This window comes from Syngnathus leptorhynchus, chromosome 1 (assembly GCF_054491065.1).
Source record: "Syngnathus leptorhynchus isolate UIUO chromosome 1, UIUO_Slep, whole genome shotgun sequence".
NCBI classification, from domain to species: domain Eukaryota; kingdom Metazoa; phylum Chordata; class Actinopteri; order Syngnathiformes; family Syngnathidae; genus Syngnathus; species Syngnathus leptorhynchus.
In genome coordinates this window covers 24170604-24184209 of record NC_141195.1, presented here as the reverse complement: position 1 = coordinate 24184209, position 13606 = coordinate 24170604, and the positions used below count along the sequence as shown (strand labels likewise).

The 13606-nt window shown below is 42.8% G+C and overlaps 2 protein-coding genes across 5 annotated transcripts; one reads left to right on the top strand and one right to left on the bottom strand.

The window, feature by feature from the left end:
- Positions 1–57: 57 nt before the first annotated feature.
- fam131c (family with sequence similarity 131 member C) lies at positions 58–3526 on the bottom strand. Its single transcript, XM_085913397.1, has 4 exons — positions 3264–3526; positions 1540–1773; positions 1333–1422; positions 58–875 (listed from the first exon to the last, which is right to left on the bottom strand). The coding sequence occupies exons 2-4, from the start codon at positions 1727–1729 to the stop codon at positions 607–609; spliced, it is 549 nt and encodes a 182-aa protein (XP_085769523.1). The 5' UTR covers positions 1730–1773; positions 3264–3526; the 3' UTR covers positions 58–606.
- A 3924-nt stretch (positions 3527–7450) lies between these two features.
- Positions 7451–13555, top strand: zbtb17 (zinc finger and BTB domain containing 17). 4 transcript variants are annotated; one of them, XM_085913371.1, is made up of 16 exons: positions 7451–7627; positions 8435–8540; positions 8610–8684; positions 8756–8935; positions 9040–9375; positions 9496–9582; positions 9649–9875; positions 9956–10098; positions 10169–10469; positions 10569–10656; positions 10972–11088; positions 11151–11271; positions 11753–11883; positions 11945–12208; positions 12449–12538; positions 12749–13555. In XM_085913371.1, the coding sequence occupies exons 2-16, from the start codon at positions 8480–8482 to the stop codon at positions 13147–13149; spliced, it is 2622 nt and encodes an 873-aa protein (XP_085769497.1). In that variant the 5' UTR covers positions 7451–7627; positions 8435–8479; the 3' UTR covers positions 13150–13555. The 4 variants fall into 4 exon arrangements, with proteins under 4 accessions (XP_085769497.1, XP_085769488.1, XP_085769480.1 ...); XM_085913362.1 differs by having other exon boundaries at positions 8397–8540; XM_085913354.1 differs by having other exon boundaries at positions 8435–8684.
- The last annotated feature ends 51 nt before the right edge of the window (positions 13556–13606 follow it).

Sequence of the window (13606 nt, the reverse complement as noted above, 5' to 3'; positions counted from 1 at the left end):
ACTGGATCGTACACATGAAAGGGGCAGCAAATCATACGATTGGTTTTTATACCAAGATATTTACACAATACTGCACTTTCCATTGGCTGTCATTTCAACAGACAATAAAATACATCGAATGTACAATGAATAGAAAAGTCCAGTGTCGCCGAGTAACTATACATTCACAAATGTTGAACATGAGGGAAAATTCTTATTTTCAGTGACTGCTGGTGTTCAACTTTTGTTCAAATCCAGATACAGTACTGGGGGTGCCTTGAGATACAAATTCCGTTTTCAATTTTCTTTTCAGTAAATTGTATGAGCTCCTATTAGTCTCGAAACATGGCATTGCGATGAATATGGTGTTTACGAGTTAAGCGTTTCTATCCATCTCAGGGGGGCGGCCATTTTGCCATTTTCTGCCGACTAAAAATGACATCACAGTTGCCCCCGGTCTCAGGTCACAACAATGTTTAGTTTGATTGTAAAGCTCATCTGATATTGATGACTTGCTCAACTGAAAAGTTAGTTCAATTGAGTTCAATGCCATCATGGAGCACTCAAATTACTGCTCACGAGTCACTCGTACCTCAAGGCACCGCTGGGATTAGAATGTGAAGGTGTTTAATTGTAAAACACATCATCCTCAGACAATGAGCTGCTGTCTATGTGTCGCACAGAAGCCTCGGCCGTGACTCCACCGCGTTTATCCTCGCTGGTAGAATTTTTGTCCTGCGGTTTTATGGAGGCCACGGTCGGTGGTTCTGGGGTTACCGGGCCGCCGAGCTGGCTGTCGCCGTGCGTCTCGGTGTAGATGCTGTGCAGGTACTGGGGCGTGGTGACGCTCGTGTCGTCCAACAGGAAGTGAGACAACAGGTGACTCCTTGATGCCCCTGATGAAGAGTTAAAACATGTAGAAGATGAACTTGATTTGTTCAAGACGACAATTGTACAAGACAAAACGAAAACGGTCTTTTGCACTCGCTGATCTCGTGCTCGGCCAGTTCGTTACGCTTCTACCGTGTCACGTCTGAATTCAAAACTTTTCACCTGAGTAAGTATTTTTTGGATTGTTCCTTTGTTGCCGTTTCATGGTGACAGCAAATCAACATCCATGCTCCATGCACAAGAACTGAGACGGGCAAGTTTCTTCTCACATCGATGCCCAAATGGATTTTCCAACGACACGTCGTAAAAAGCTTTTGTGTGGTCATTGTTGCCTCTATAGAATGCAATAATTGCGAAGATTTAAAAAAAAAGGGAGCGTCAAGAAACCTATGGAGTGGAATTGGATCATCGATGCAGAGAAGAAGAAACGCCAACAGACCGTGCACGGCGATGACAACCAACCTTGCAAGCTGGTCGATGGTTGCTCAAAGCAGTCGTTGGAGGACCAAAAACTCATGGCGGCCTCAGCCAAGGCAAACTGCTCAGCGACTCCTGCACACAAACATGTTTTTTTTTTTTTCTTTCCCCCATGTGAGTCATTTTTCCCAAGAACTGTATGATTGTGCTTTTTCCCTTCTTCTATTGAATTGCTTCTTCTGTCTGACTCACCGGCAGCAAAGCGAGCTTCCTTGATCTCATCCGTCATTTGGGAGTAAAATCGTTCATCTTCCTCAGGGCCCCAACTTCCGCCTCCTTGCGCCCAGCCTCTGCTCCAACCGCCGCCCGCCCGAGCTTCGCCGCCGCCTCCGCCTCCCCAACCTTTCCACTCAATCAGGTGAGCCACTCGTCCTTGAGCCATAGCTGTGGGCTTAGTGATGTGCTCCTTTATGGTGGCCACCAGACCTAAATGGGGAGGGATACATCTTGATAAAGGGAATGAAATAAAGATGTGCAAGTAGAGGCAGGATGGAAATAATGGGAAAAGTCATTCAGGTGAGATAAAGTCGTGAAATGAAGATCAACGGCATTAAAAAAAAGGAAAAATATTGATCTTTCATGAATTAGTTGAAATTTATAATGAAATCTTGCCGTGACAGTCCCAGCGGCTTTGTTGGATTAGCAAAATTAATGGCGTGGCTGACATCATTTTTTTCTGTTTGGTTGCACTCTTAATTTCTTCATTGCTCCTATTTTTCCAGTCCAGTGACCCCCACGCCAACCGAGATTATAGTCAAGTCCGCCTTTATCGGGTCCAAGGCAAGTTTGAGTCATAACAAAAAAGTTCCAAAACCGAGTTAGGTCCAAGTCCAGATGAGATCAAGACAGAAAAATACTATTTTCATGACCACAAAATTTGAAATATTTCCAAAACACTCCTCTTTGATTTGCACTCAGATGGCTATTTTGATTATTGAAACAACTTTTAATCACTAGTGACCTTATTAAGATGACATATGAAGGGGAAAAAAAGCCACTGCCAGCCAGGCAGGCTGGAAACAAACCTCCTCCACTGCCTGCTTCCACATTTGACATTAAGATGCACTCGGCATCCACCCGAACTGTAGACAAGACCTGATTCGAACAAGTTTGAGTCGTTCTGGCAATTTTGCAACGTCAATATTGACGGAATGTCTGTCAATCTGTCACTGATGACGCGCTCGCTCTGTCACTCGGTGAGTACCAGACTGCAACGCATAATCAGCCATTCCACGTATTAAATAAATTGATGCGAGTCGAGATTCCACGTTGAACATGGACTCTTTATTTAATATTTATTCCTTGGACATCTGTTTAACGTGGACTCCCAAGCGTGGTTTAAAAAAAAAGATTTCCATCTAAAGGCTCACTCAACGGAAATTGGCGGATGAAATGGACGGTTCTGTCAATGTTATGATGTCATCAGTCAATTAACAACATGGCGTTGTGCATTAAATGGTCAAATACAAGACTAAATACAAAAAATGAAAACTCCAGATATTGACCAAACTTCACAATCTTGCTCCCTTTCCTCATTTAAACTTCAATGTGGAATCTTTGGAGGTACATTTAAAGGTCTTCTTTATTATTATTTTTTTTAAATCATGTAAAAATACTGTTCTAGTTCTGTACACACTTTGATGAATCACAGTAAGCCATTTGTAAAAAAAAAAAATCTCTTTTGCTTTTAAATCTCTAACTCAGTTTGAAACCAATTTTTTCAGTGATTAAAAAGTACATGATAAAAAGACGGATGCAGCTGAGCTGAGTCTAATCGACATCTAATCGACTTTTCTATGAAAAGTGTGCACAGAAGAGACAAATAACATGATGAACCTTCCAATGTCACTTATATCATTTCCCACATTGTGCTCATCTTGTTTTTGGTGTCATTACAAATGTGAACGCAATCTCACCTAACAAAGAGGACGTGGCAAGCTCGCCAATGTTGTAATGGTTGCTTTTATCTGCTGCTCGGCCATTTGATGGAGCTTGGTCATCCTGCACACAAACATAATATTTTCATTACGGCATTTGAGGAAAAAAAAAAAAAAAAGAAATATTTCAGTTGAAAAGCATTATTGATTGCATAGGGTTTGTCAATGAGGACAAAATAACATAATTATAATTGGAAATGTGGGATTTAAACATCGCTTTCAGATAGAACTAGCTATTTAGCTAGTAGCGCTCTAGCTAGCTAGCAATATAATAAGTAGCTAGCGAGCTAAAACTGTTTTTTTTAATGTAAAAAACACCCTTTTGGTTTATCTTTGAATTTTGTAACTTTTTGTCATTGCTGCTTATCAGTCATGATAATAATAAATGTTATTATCCGGAATTGATAATAATCAGTATGTGTTTTGTTTGGTATTTCATCTGAAAGTCGAGCACATTACAACGTTGCGCGTGCAATTCTTAGCTCCTCTTGTATACAAAATAATAACAGATGACGATAGTGAAAAAAAAATGCAATCCAAGGGGTTATGTCAAACGCATGAAGTTTTCACAGCAAAGTAGCTGTGGTCAATACTGACAAGGAGATGGCAATTTTTTTCTCTGGCCCCATTTTCATTCACTTTAACCTGTTTACAACATTCTGAGAATAAAATCGATGGGGAGTCGCTACCTGTTTTTCTTTCTCCCCTTCAATTCACAGAGAATGACTAGAAGGGCAAAAAGTAGCTGGACACCTTTTTTTTGAAGACTGCTATTATCTTTGGCATTTTCTCAAGTGTGACGCAAGAGCAGATTGAATCTGTTGAGACTCACAATCTGTTGAGAATCTGCAAATCACGCTTACCTCACACTTGTTACGAAATGAAAAGACTTATTGTTTGCAACTTTCAAGCCTACATTTGAGCCGTAGAAGAATAACTAGAGTGGATTAAAAGTCTACACACCCCTAATTCAAATGCCAGGTTTGCGTGCTATAAAAACAGAGACTACCATGATTGTTATGAAAAGAAAACAAATCTTTTCAGGTGGGGAAATATAAATAAACAACCGATATTATGTGCTTGCATAAGTGTACACACCCGGTTAAATCTGGGGAGGTAGCTGAGTTCAGAATTAAGCAATTTCATGATAAGGAGTGCCACAGATTAACACCAAGTAAAGTTCATCTGTTCTAGTCGAATTTTTTCTAAACAGAAGTAAATTGAGCAAAAATAAAATGACCTAGACATTTTTCTGGCTTCAGGACAACATACACTATCAGTTTTCTGATACATAATAAAAAGACTGACCTCTGGGGTACGGGTTGACTCACCTTGGCGGAGATTGGAGGATGGCCCTCGTGTAGCACTGTCAGGGGATAGAGGTCTGTGGATGAAGCACACGCTAATTACATGTCTGCTGAGTGCTCATGTGTGTTTCTACACAGAGCTGAGGCCATTCCTAACTATTACTTTCTTATTCATTTTTCCAGTGATTTCCCAAACATCCCTTCGACCGAATCCTTTTACCAAGATCATTTTGTAAGCAAGGCTCATTGAATGACAAGAGGAAATGACAATTAACATCCTTGAAAAGGTCAGTGGACACGCACGCCGCACACACTTGGGGTTTCCCCCTGAGATGTGGCGTCAAGACAATTGGCTGTTGCTATGGAAACACTACAGCAACAGGAGGCGAGTGATACCCTTCCATTTACTTAAATCGCCAGAGCGGGGACGAACTCACACGCACACACTAGGACGGACACACATTTACACATCCCTGATTTGCCATCCTCCTGCTCTGAATATTTGCATTACAGATTCAGACAGAAAATATTGCACATGATAAGTTTGATCTCATTATCGATAAGAATGTCAACTCACTTCAGCAACTCATTCATTTCGAAGTTCTTCCAAGGCCCCCGAGTGAGCATTTGCATGTAAACATCACCTCATAGAATACAAATGACGAGAGGCATTTTCAATAGCTTAGTCCTTTCAGGATTTAGTTCTGATCCAAATAAGCCACAGCTGCTTCCAGACTCATGCGGTAATAGCTAGCTCATGAAGATAAGTTTTGTCATCATTTGTTGGATGGAATTAGGTCATGATTGTATTTTTATTTGTTTGGGGTATTTTTAGGGTTTGACGCTTCATGCCCTTGACATGTCAGTCACTCACGCAAGCACGAAAAGATCAGAGTAACTTTCAGACTCGCGTTCACAAACACATACAACGCATCTCGACATTGACCTTTGTGACACACATTGACAAACACACATCTCGAAACTGACCTTTGTGACTTTTACAGAGGCAGCAACCCATGATGTGTGTGGAAAGCCTGCAGGCGGTTATCTGGTGCCCATGGTGGCTTGAAGATGACGAGGGAGAGCAGCTGGCTCACGGGGAAGAAGAAAGACACAGAAGGAGAGAGAGCGCGTGAGTGAGAGAGCAGAAAATGGGGAGAAAGTATGAATGCATGTTTGCTGACGTCTCCAACAAACCCCCTCCCCTCTCTCTTTTTCCTGCTCTCTCAAATGTATGGGGGAAAAAAATTCCAGTCTGAGGATGATTCGAATGATAGCGGCAATAAGGATATATATTTTGATTGGAATCATTTCAATTGGATTCAGATTGGATTACTATGCATATTAGGCACATGTGATGATCAGAGGCTCTCAGTTGGAATCTAGGCTTGTGTTCAGTGGGTACTGCACCTTGATCCAACATACCAAAAACATGCATCTTTCTATTTTTTTTTTTATTTGGACTCTAGTTGACGAGGTGAAGCAATTGTGAACGGGTTCGCATTTGAAATGCCGACCTGGCCGCAGACAGCAGACTGGTACAAAACAGAATAGAAAGAAATAACAGCACAATGTGAAATAGTTAAATACTTGCTGTTATATACGATATTATATCACAGCATTTTATGAAAAGTTAAGAAAAGTGCCGGAAGGGCGCGGGTGGTGGTGAGCAGAGTGCTAAGCTTGGTCGGGGTCTTATAAACATGGACTACTTAATTGTCTCCACAATTTATTTTTCACTCCGACTTCACTGACATTTTGCTATTATTAGGAACGTGAGTGTGAATGTTTGTTGGTCTTGGTAATTCACACCCAAAATTATATGGGAGAGGCTCCAGCTCATTTTGACCTTGACAAGTATAATTCAGAGTAACTTTAATGTATGGACTGTGATTACTGAATCATACACAGAAAATTAAATAATATTTCTCATTTAATTAAATAATACTTTCTGGCCCATTTAAGGAAAATTAGGAGATAAACTGTACAGAAAATCTCTAATGACCATTTCTAGCATGCTAATGTGAACAGTGGTTGCAATCACTGCATGTGTGTGTTTGTGCATGGTATGAAATTGAAAAACAAATACATTTGTCACACAGGTAGCCTCTATAACACACCTGTGGCTCTTTTTGGGGAAGCTAAACGCTTAGCAGCAACGCCACTCTTGCCTCCAATTATTAGATGAGATGTCTGTTCCCATAGTAACCAAGCTTCTCCCCACCTTGAGACATCCGATTTTATGAAGATGTATGTAAAGGTGTGTTACATAATAACCGGGATTGCGGTGTTGATGAAAAAAGGGTTAAAGGAATTTTCCAGTTCATAAGAGGGTTTTGTAAAAAAAATGCTTCGTCGGGATATTTTGCAACTTTATTCTGGTCTTCCCAACAACAACAAAATCATTGCTGCCAGTGAAATTAAAAAAACCAAAAAACATCAGGACATTTCTCGTTTAGTCAGTAATTTATAGCAGTCATAATTCCAGATCAATAGATGACAGATACACACTAGTGTATTTTGAAAGAAGTATTTTTGCATTGAATGAATTTTCATTTCATCACATTAAAAAACAACGAAATGACGGAACTCAATCTACAAAAATCTGCCAAATGTCTAATTTGATCTCTGCTATATTCAATATTGTGTGTTTATCTTTATTTTGCCGGTACTTCAAGTTTAAGTTCAAGCAACCGAATTTGAGCACAGCCAAGCGGTCGAACACCGCAACTGCAACTATTTCCCACTGCGCACGCTCGTGAAAACACATCGACCAGCTGAGTTTGAGCACAGCCACGCGGTCGAACACGGTAACTGCAAATGTTTTCCACTGCGCATGCTCGTGAAAACACATCCGACTGGTCCCTATCAATCGATCAGCGAGAGGAAGATGGCGCTGAATCAAGTCAACAGCACAGGACCGATCACCGAAACACTCGATCGGGTCCATTACTAAGATCAATTTTTCCTGGTAGTAGCCGAGCCGCAGGTTCGAGGACGCATCAAAGGAGCGAGCCTAAACACGCGATTCCGGAGGTAGGTAGAGTACGGCGGGGCTTGAGGGCAATTAGAAACAGCCATTGAGCCAGCTTTGAAAATAACAACAAGCGTCCGCCATCTTGTCTGTGCCGTACGATATCCTCGCTAGGCATGCTAAATTCATCCCTGATAACACGACAACGAGGATCGTAGAGCGACATTGAAATCGATTGACTGAACTGTCGAGCCTTCGTAGCAGAAAAAAACGAAAATGTTGAAATGAGCTATTCGCTGTGCCTGTCATGCGAGCAGTTGTTTTGAATGGCGTCTCTAAATCCTCCGGCAGCTAAAACGAAAATGTCGAACCGTTCATTTTGATCTCAGATCAGATGATTGTATTCGGTCAATCGTTTTGGAGAAAATTGATCAAGGAGACATTGATCATTGATCATTTTCATCCAGTAGCGTGACACTACTGTCAGCAAACATAATAATTCACAGTAGTATTGGGGATTAAAGATTCCTTTGAACCAGCTTTATTTTGAACACCTCCCCCAAAATAAAACCCCACACACAAAACAAATTGACAGTCACATGAACATTTAAATGAGTTTTTCAGAACATTAAACATCTTGAACAAAAAAAGAAACCATTTAGTTCCACCCATTCACACTTTTCGAATAAGATATTGGATCCATGTCTTTGTGCAATTGAAAATAATTACATTTGTGTTCTCTCCAATCTATAAGCATTTGTACAATTTCAATATGACTTTTTAGAGTCTAGGGATGGTTTCAATTTTGTCATTTATGATCATTATTCACAGCTACGTGACATAACATTCCACTCGTCGACTGCCCTCAGAATCTGTGGTCAGCTTCTTGCTCATCCAAAAAGCCTTGAAGGACAATGGAGTTCCCTTGGCACAGTGGGAAGGTTCTGGAGCAGTTCAACAACCAGCGCAAGCAGGGTTTGTTGTGTGACTGCACATTTGTTGTGGATGGAGTGGACTTTAAGGCCCACAAATGCGTGCTGGCAGCCTGCAGTGTCTATTTCCGCACCCTCTTCCTGGAACAGAAGGACGTGGTGCATCTGGACATCAGCAATGCTGCAGGTTGTAACGGGTGCGTTGTTCCACTTTCTTTGCAATTGCAGCCTTTTGTAATTTGCTTTCTATCGGTGCAGGTTTGGCCCAGGTCCTGGAATTTATGTACACAGCCAAGCTGAGTTTGACTCCTGACAACTTGGAGGATGTGATGGGTGTTGCTAATTTCCTACAAATGCAAGAAATTGTAAACGCTTGCTCTCTGTACCAATCGGTAGCCGACCCGGCTCCATCCCATATCATACTCGATGTTGCTGAAGGTGAGTGCAGTCTTTGTGAAGGATCGGAGGTCATGTGGGAAATTTTGAGAAGACACTTGAATTATTTACAATCCCTTGTATTTTTTTTTTTTTTTCTTGTAAAGGAGAAAAAGTATGCGAAAGCCAGCCGATAGAGAATCGTGACAGTGACCTGGCTGAGGTGCCATTAGAGGCAGACCAGAGTTCTTCCACAACCACCACAGAAGACAACAACAAGTTAACAGATGGCCAGGACCAAACTAACCTACCTGTGAAAACACAGAAGACAGACGTTTCACAGCTAAACGCCGCCCAAAACTCCCCAGTTAGTGCGTACACAACTAAAAGTACTGCCACACAAAAGGAAGCATTTGTGAAGAACGAGGAGGAGGATAGTGATGCTGGACAAGACGCGACATCCACTTTTCAGGATGACCCCTCTGACATAGACTACACCCCCAGTAAGTTCCTAATGAGGAAACGCTACGAATGAGGGAAGATTCTGAAATGTCAACGTTATGCTGGATTTGTCAAAGCAGTTCCAAAAATGTCGTTGATGGTTTTATTTTTTGTATTTCCAGGTGCACCCATCAAATCAATAACCACCCCGATTTTTACCAATTCCCGTGGTAGGCGAATTAGGAAACCTCGACGAAACTTCCCTCACGGTGAGTGTTTTTTTGCAACTTGCCGTATCAATTGTTCAGCTTCAACGTGTCAATGATATAACCCAGATGATAAAGGCATAAAAACGGAATCAGAGAAAAGCACGACGACACCAGGCGAGAATGATGAATGTGAAGAAGTCGGCGAAGAAGACAAGGTCGCCGAGGTACGCTCGGACACCGGTCAATCCAAGGGAGACGGAAGCAACGACGCAGATGAGCGAGCGGCCCAATGCAGCGCGATCAGCAGCCGATCCGAATCGAAGCCTTACAGCTCTATGACGCACAAATGCGAGGTGAGAGCCGCTTGTGTCACACACACGCGCAATACAAGAACATATTTTATGTTCCGCATATGTTGTGCTCTTCTTTGAAGGACTGCGGGAAGAAATTCACGCATACCGGCAATTTTAAGAGACACGTGCGCATTCACACGGGGGAGAAACCTTTCACCTGTCGAGACTGCAACAAGGCTTTCTCCGATGCGGCGGCTTGTAAAGCTCACGAGAAAACGCACAGGTGGGGATTCACGTCGGATTGAATTTTCAGTCTCCTGAGCTCTGAGTAACCATCTCCTCCCCCTTCACAGCCCTCTGAAACCATTTTGCTGCTCAATCTGCGGAAAGAGCTACCGTCAGATCAGCCTGCTCAACCTGCACCGCAAGCGGCACACCGGCGAGGCGCGCTACAGCTGCGAGTCGTGCGACAAGCTCTTTACAACCTCGGGGAACCTGAAGCGCCACAGCTTGGTGCACAGCGGTCTGAAGCCGTACCACTGCGAATACTGCGACAAAGCTTTCTCCGACCCCACCGCCAAGATGCGACACCTCGAGACGCACGACGCCAACAAGGGCAATAAGTGTCCGCACTGTGACAAACGCTTCAATCAGGTCATGCAACTGCTATGAAATGATTGAGTCAGCAAGTCATTATTTCAATCAGTGATGTTACGATAGAGTTAATAATGAGTTTGTTTGTGGTCTGTTTAGCCCGGAAATCTAAAGGCCCACTTAAAAATCCATATCGCCGATGGCCCCCTGAAATGCAGAGAATGTGGCAAACAATTCACCACCTCAGGTAAGAAAAGTGTCTTCTTTGTTTTTCTGCTCTGTCTCAGCTATTTTTGTCGCAGGTCTAGCTTTTAAGTTGGTAAAACGTTACTGTAAAACTGGGGGGGGAAATGACAACATTATTCACCACGCAAATATTTGAGAGCATATTTTAGCGAGCGTCATTAAGTTTGGCAGACGTGATTTACTTTCACGGATCACATAAAATGATGTGGCGGTCCAGATCTGGCCCCCCGGGTCTTTAGTTTAATACCTGTGTTTTCAGAGATTTTTTTTTTTTTTTTTTTCACATGGACTAATGTTAGTGCAATTGCGCACTCAGGGAATCTGAAGCGCCATTCCCGGGTCCACAGTGGTGAGAAACCATACGTCTGTACGCACTGCCAAAGAGCATTCAGTGATCCTGGAGCTCTGCAGCGCCACGAGCGCATCCACACAGGTATAATATTGCAAGGCAAAACATTTCCCGTCCTCCAGTCTTGACACTTTGCCATCTCACAGGAGAGAAGCCTTGCGTGTGTCCCACCTGTGGCAAAGCCTTCACCCAAGCCAGCTCACTCATTGCACATGTCCGCCAACACACCGGAGAGAAACCTTACGTGTGTGATCGTTGTGGGAAAAGGTAGGGATGTTCGGTACCACTTTTTTTTTTTCAGTCCGATACCGGTACGAGTAATGCCGATACGAAGTAACAGATACCACGAGCGTGAGCTTTAATGTCGGCACAATACATTTAATTGATGAGATTGGAAAGATGGTAGTCACGAACATTGCATCTAAATGATCATGTAAGAGGATTGACATGGATATGATTACGTTAGATAAACGTTTTCTCAGCCATTTAGTTCCTGATGGTAAAAAGGCCACAAGAGGGGCTCCTTGGTATTGGCGACTGGTATCGACCGCCGTTTCAACTACCCGATACCTTGAAATAAGGCCAGCGTGGATCCAATATCGATGCCTGTTATACGGCGATATTTACCTGTCGCTAGTCAATGAAGCTCGACGGCAGTTATGAATATATAATAAACCAGTAGTTAGACTTAGAAAGTGTCCAGTGAATGACTTTGAATGTACTGCATCTTTTGTCTCTTCCTGGGTAGGTTTGTACAGTCCAGTCAACTGGCCAATCACATTCGCCACCACGACAACGTCCGCCCTCACCAGTGTCAAATGTGTAATAAATCATTTGTCAACGTGGGCGACCTTTCCAAGCACGTCATCGTTCACACAGGTAACGTGTGGCAGTTTCCCATTTGGATGTTTTGTCTACTTGACCGTTGACTTCCTTTCAGGAGAAAAGCCCTTCCTGTGCGACAAATGCGGCAGAGGCTTCAATCGCGTCGACAATCTGCGCTCCCACATCAAAACCGTACACCGGGGCAAGGCCGGCATAAAGCGGCGGCGACCCGGTGCCGGCAACGGTACCGATGAGGAGATTGACGGCTGTGTTGAGGCATCCACCTCAGACGGCGAGCTCAACATTGTTACCGTCTCGGAGAACATTGTTACCTTGGCGACGGAAGCCCTGGCGGCCAGCGCTGTGGCTCAACTAACAGGTGAGAGACTTGACACGTTATACGATATTTCACTTAAGTGAGCACACCTCTGTTGCATCACACTCATATTGGTCACTAGAATGACTTTGCTGTGACCTGTTGTTTTTTTTGTTTGTTTTTTCCTAACTAGTGTATTTTGTTTTGCACAACGCCTTGACCTAGACAAACATTCATTTTCAAACTTATAGGCAATGTCAAAGTTTTGTGTGAACTCAAAAATGTTTGTTGACGTGTTCTCAGTGTTACCAGTGGATGCATCGGTGTGTGCCGATGCGACCGAAGCTTTGAAAGCAGAAATTACCAAGGCAGTTGAGAAAGTGCAGGAAGCAGGTGAGACTGAAAAAGGAAAAAAAAAATGGCTGGATAGTATAAGAACTGATTTCAACTCACTTCACAATAGCAACTCTTGGGCAAAATAGTGAACAATACTTCAAAAAAAGAAACTGATTGATAATTACTTACATATTCTGAAATATACAAATTCAACAGAATGAAATATTATAATGCCGCCTTTTTGCCCCCCCCCCTTTCTGTCTCTAGACCCCAACACGCAGATACTTTACGCCTGCGATTCATGCGGGGATAAATTCCTGGATGCTAATTCGCTAGCCCAGCACGTTCGCATTCACACAGCCCAGGCCTTGGTCATGTTTCAATCGGACTCTGACTTCTACCAGTACACCACAGTCAGCGCCGGCGAGGGGGACGGCACCACAACGTGGCAAACCGCATCCGAGCAGGTGATCCAGGAAGGGGAGCTCATTTTCCGTGGCCAAGATGGAGAGGGAAATTTGGAAGAGGGCGTGATTCAGGAGCCACAAGGGGAAGAAGGACTGCTCGATGGGAAGAAGGGCGACGGTGGGCAGATGGAGATGCTGGCTGAGCTCCAGACGGATCGAAAAGTTGACGGAGAGCTAATCGTGTGTGAGGTTCAGGTGTAGTCATTGTTATTTTTAAAGGTTCCCGCTCAAGCTGTGTTAGCAGTTCAAAACACCTTCCAGTGGACGCAATACTTTGGAAGGTAGCCGTCGACGCAGCATTAGTAATGTATATCATTCCAACACTGTACTTTACATAACCTCTTTAATTTTTGCATTGTATTGCTGAACAGTGCATTGTCGATTATGGGGAAAAAAAAGACAAGATTATGAGATAGTTTGTCCTCACTTTGGATATGTACATTTTCCTTGAACAAAGTATTTTATGTATTAAGTATTTTCCTAGAAAGATTTTTTTGAGCACAATATACTTATTTTGTCTTTCAAGTCTTATGTGGGGGTATTAAATATGACCACTTTTATGTTGTTGTTTTTTTAAGGACAATTCAAAATGCATTGCATTAAAATTGTCCCAAATTGCATCGTCAAACGCTTACGTTCATTTGTTTACGTTGTGGAG

Coding starts and splice junctions, on each gene's coding strand:
- zbtb17 (XM_085913354.1), top strand. CDS start 8,480: ATGGAGTTCCCTTGGCACAGTGGGAAGGTTCTGGAGCAGTTCAACAAC. Junction 8,685..8,755: donor GGACATCAGCAATGCTGCAG/GTTGTAACGGGT, acceptor CTATCGGTGCAG/GTTTGGCCCAGGTCCTGGAA. Junction 12,209..12,448: donor CGCTGTGGCTCAACTAACAG/GTGAGAGACTTG, acceptor ACGTGTTCTCAG/TGTTACCAGTGGATGCATCG.
- fam131c (XM_085913397.1), bottom strand. CDS start 1,729: ATGGCTCAAGGACGAGTGGCTCACCTGATTGAGTGGAAAGGTTGGGGA. Junction 1,423..1,539: donor GGAAGCTCGCTTTGCTGCCG/GTGAGTCAGACA, acceptor GTTTGTGTGCAG/GAGTCGCTGAGCAGTTTGCC. Junction 876..1,332: donor ACCATCGACCAGCTTGCAAG/GTTGGTTGTCAT, acceptor ACTCTTCATCAG/GGGCATCAAGGAGTCACCTG.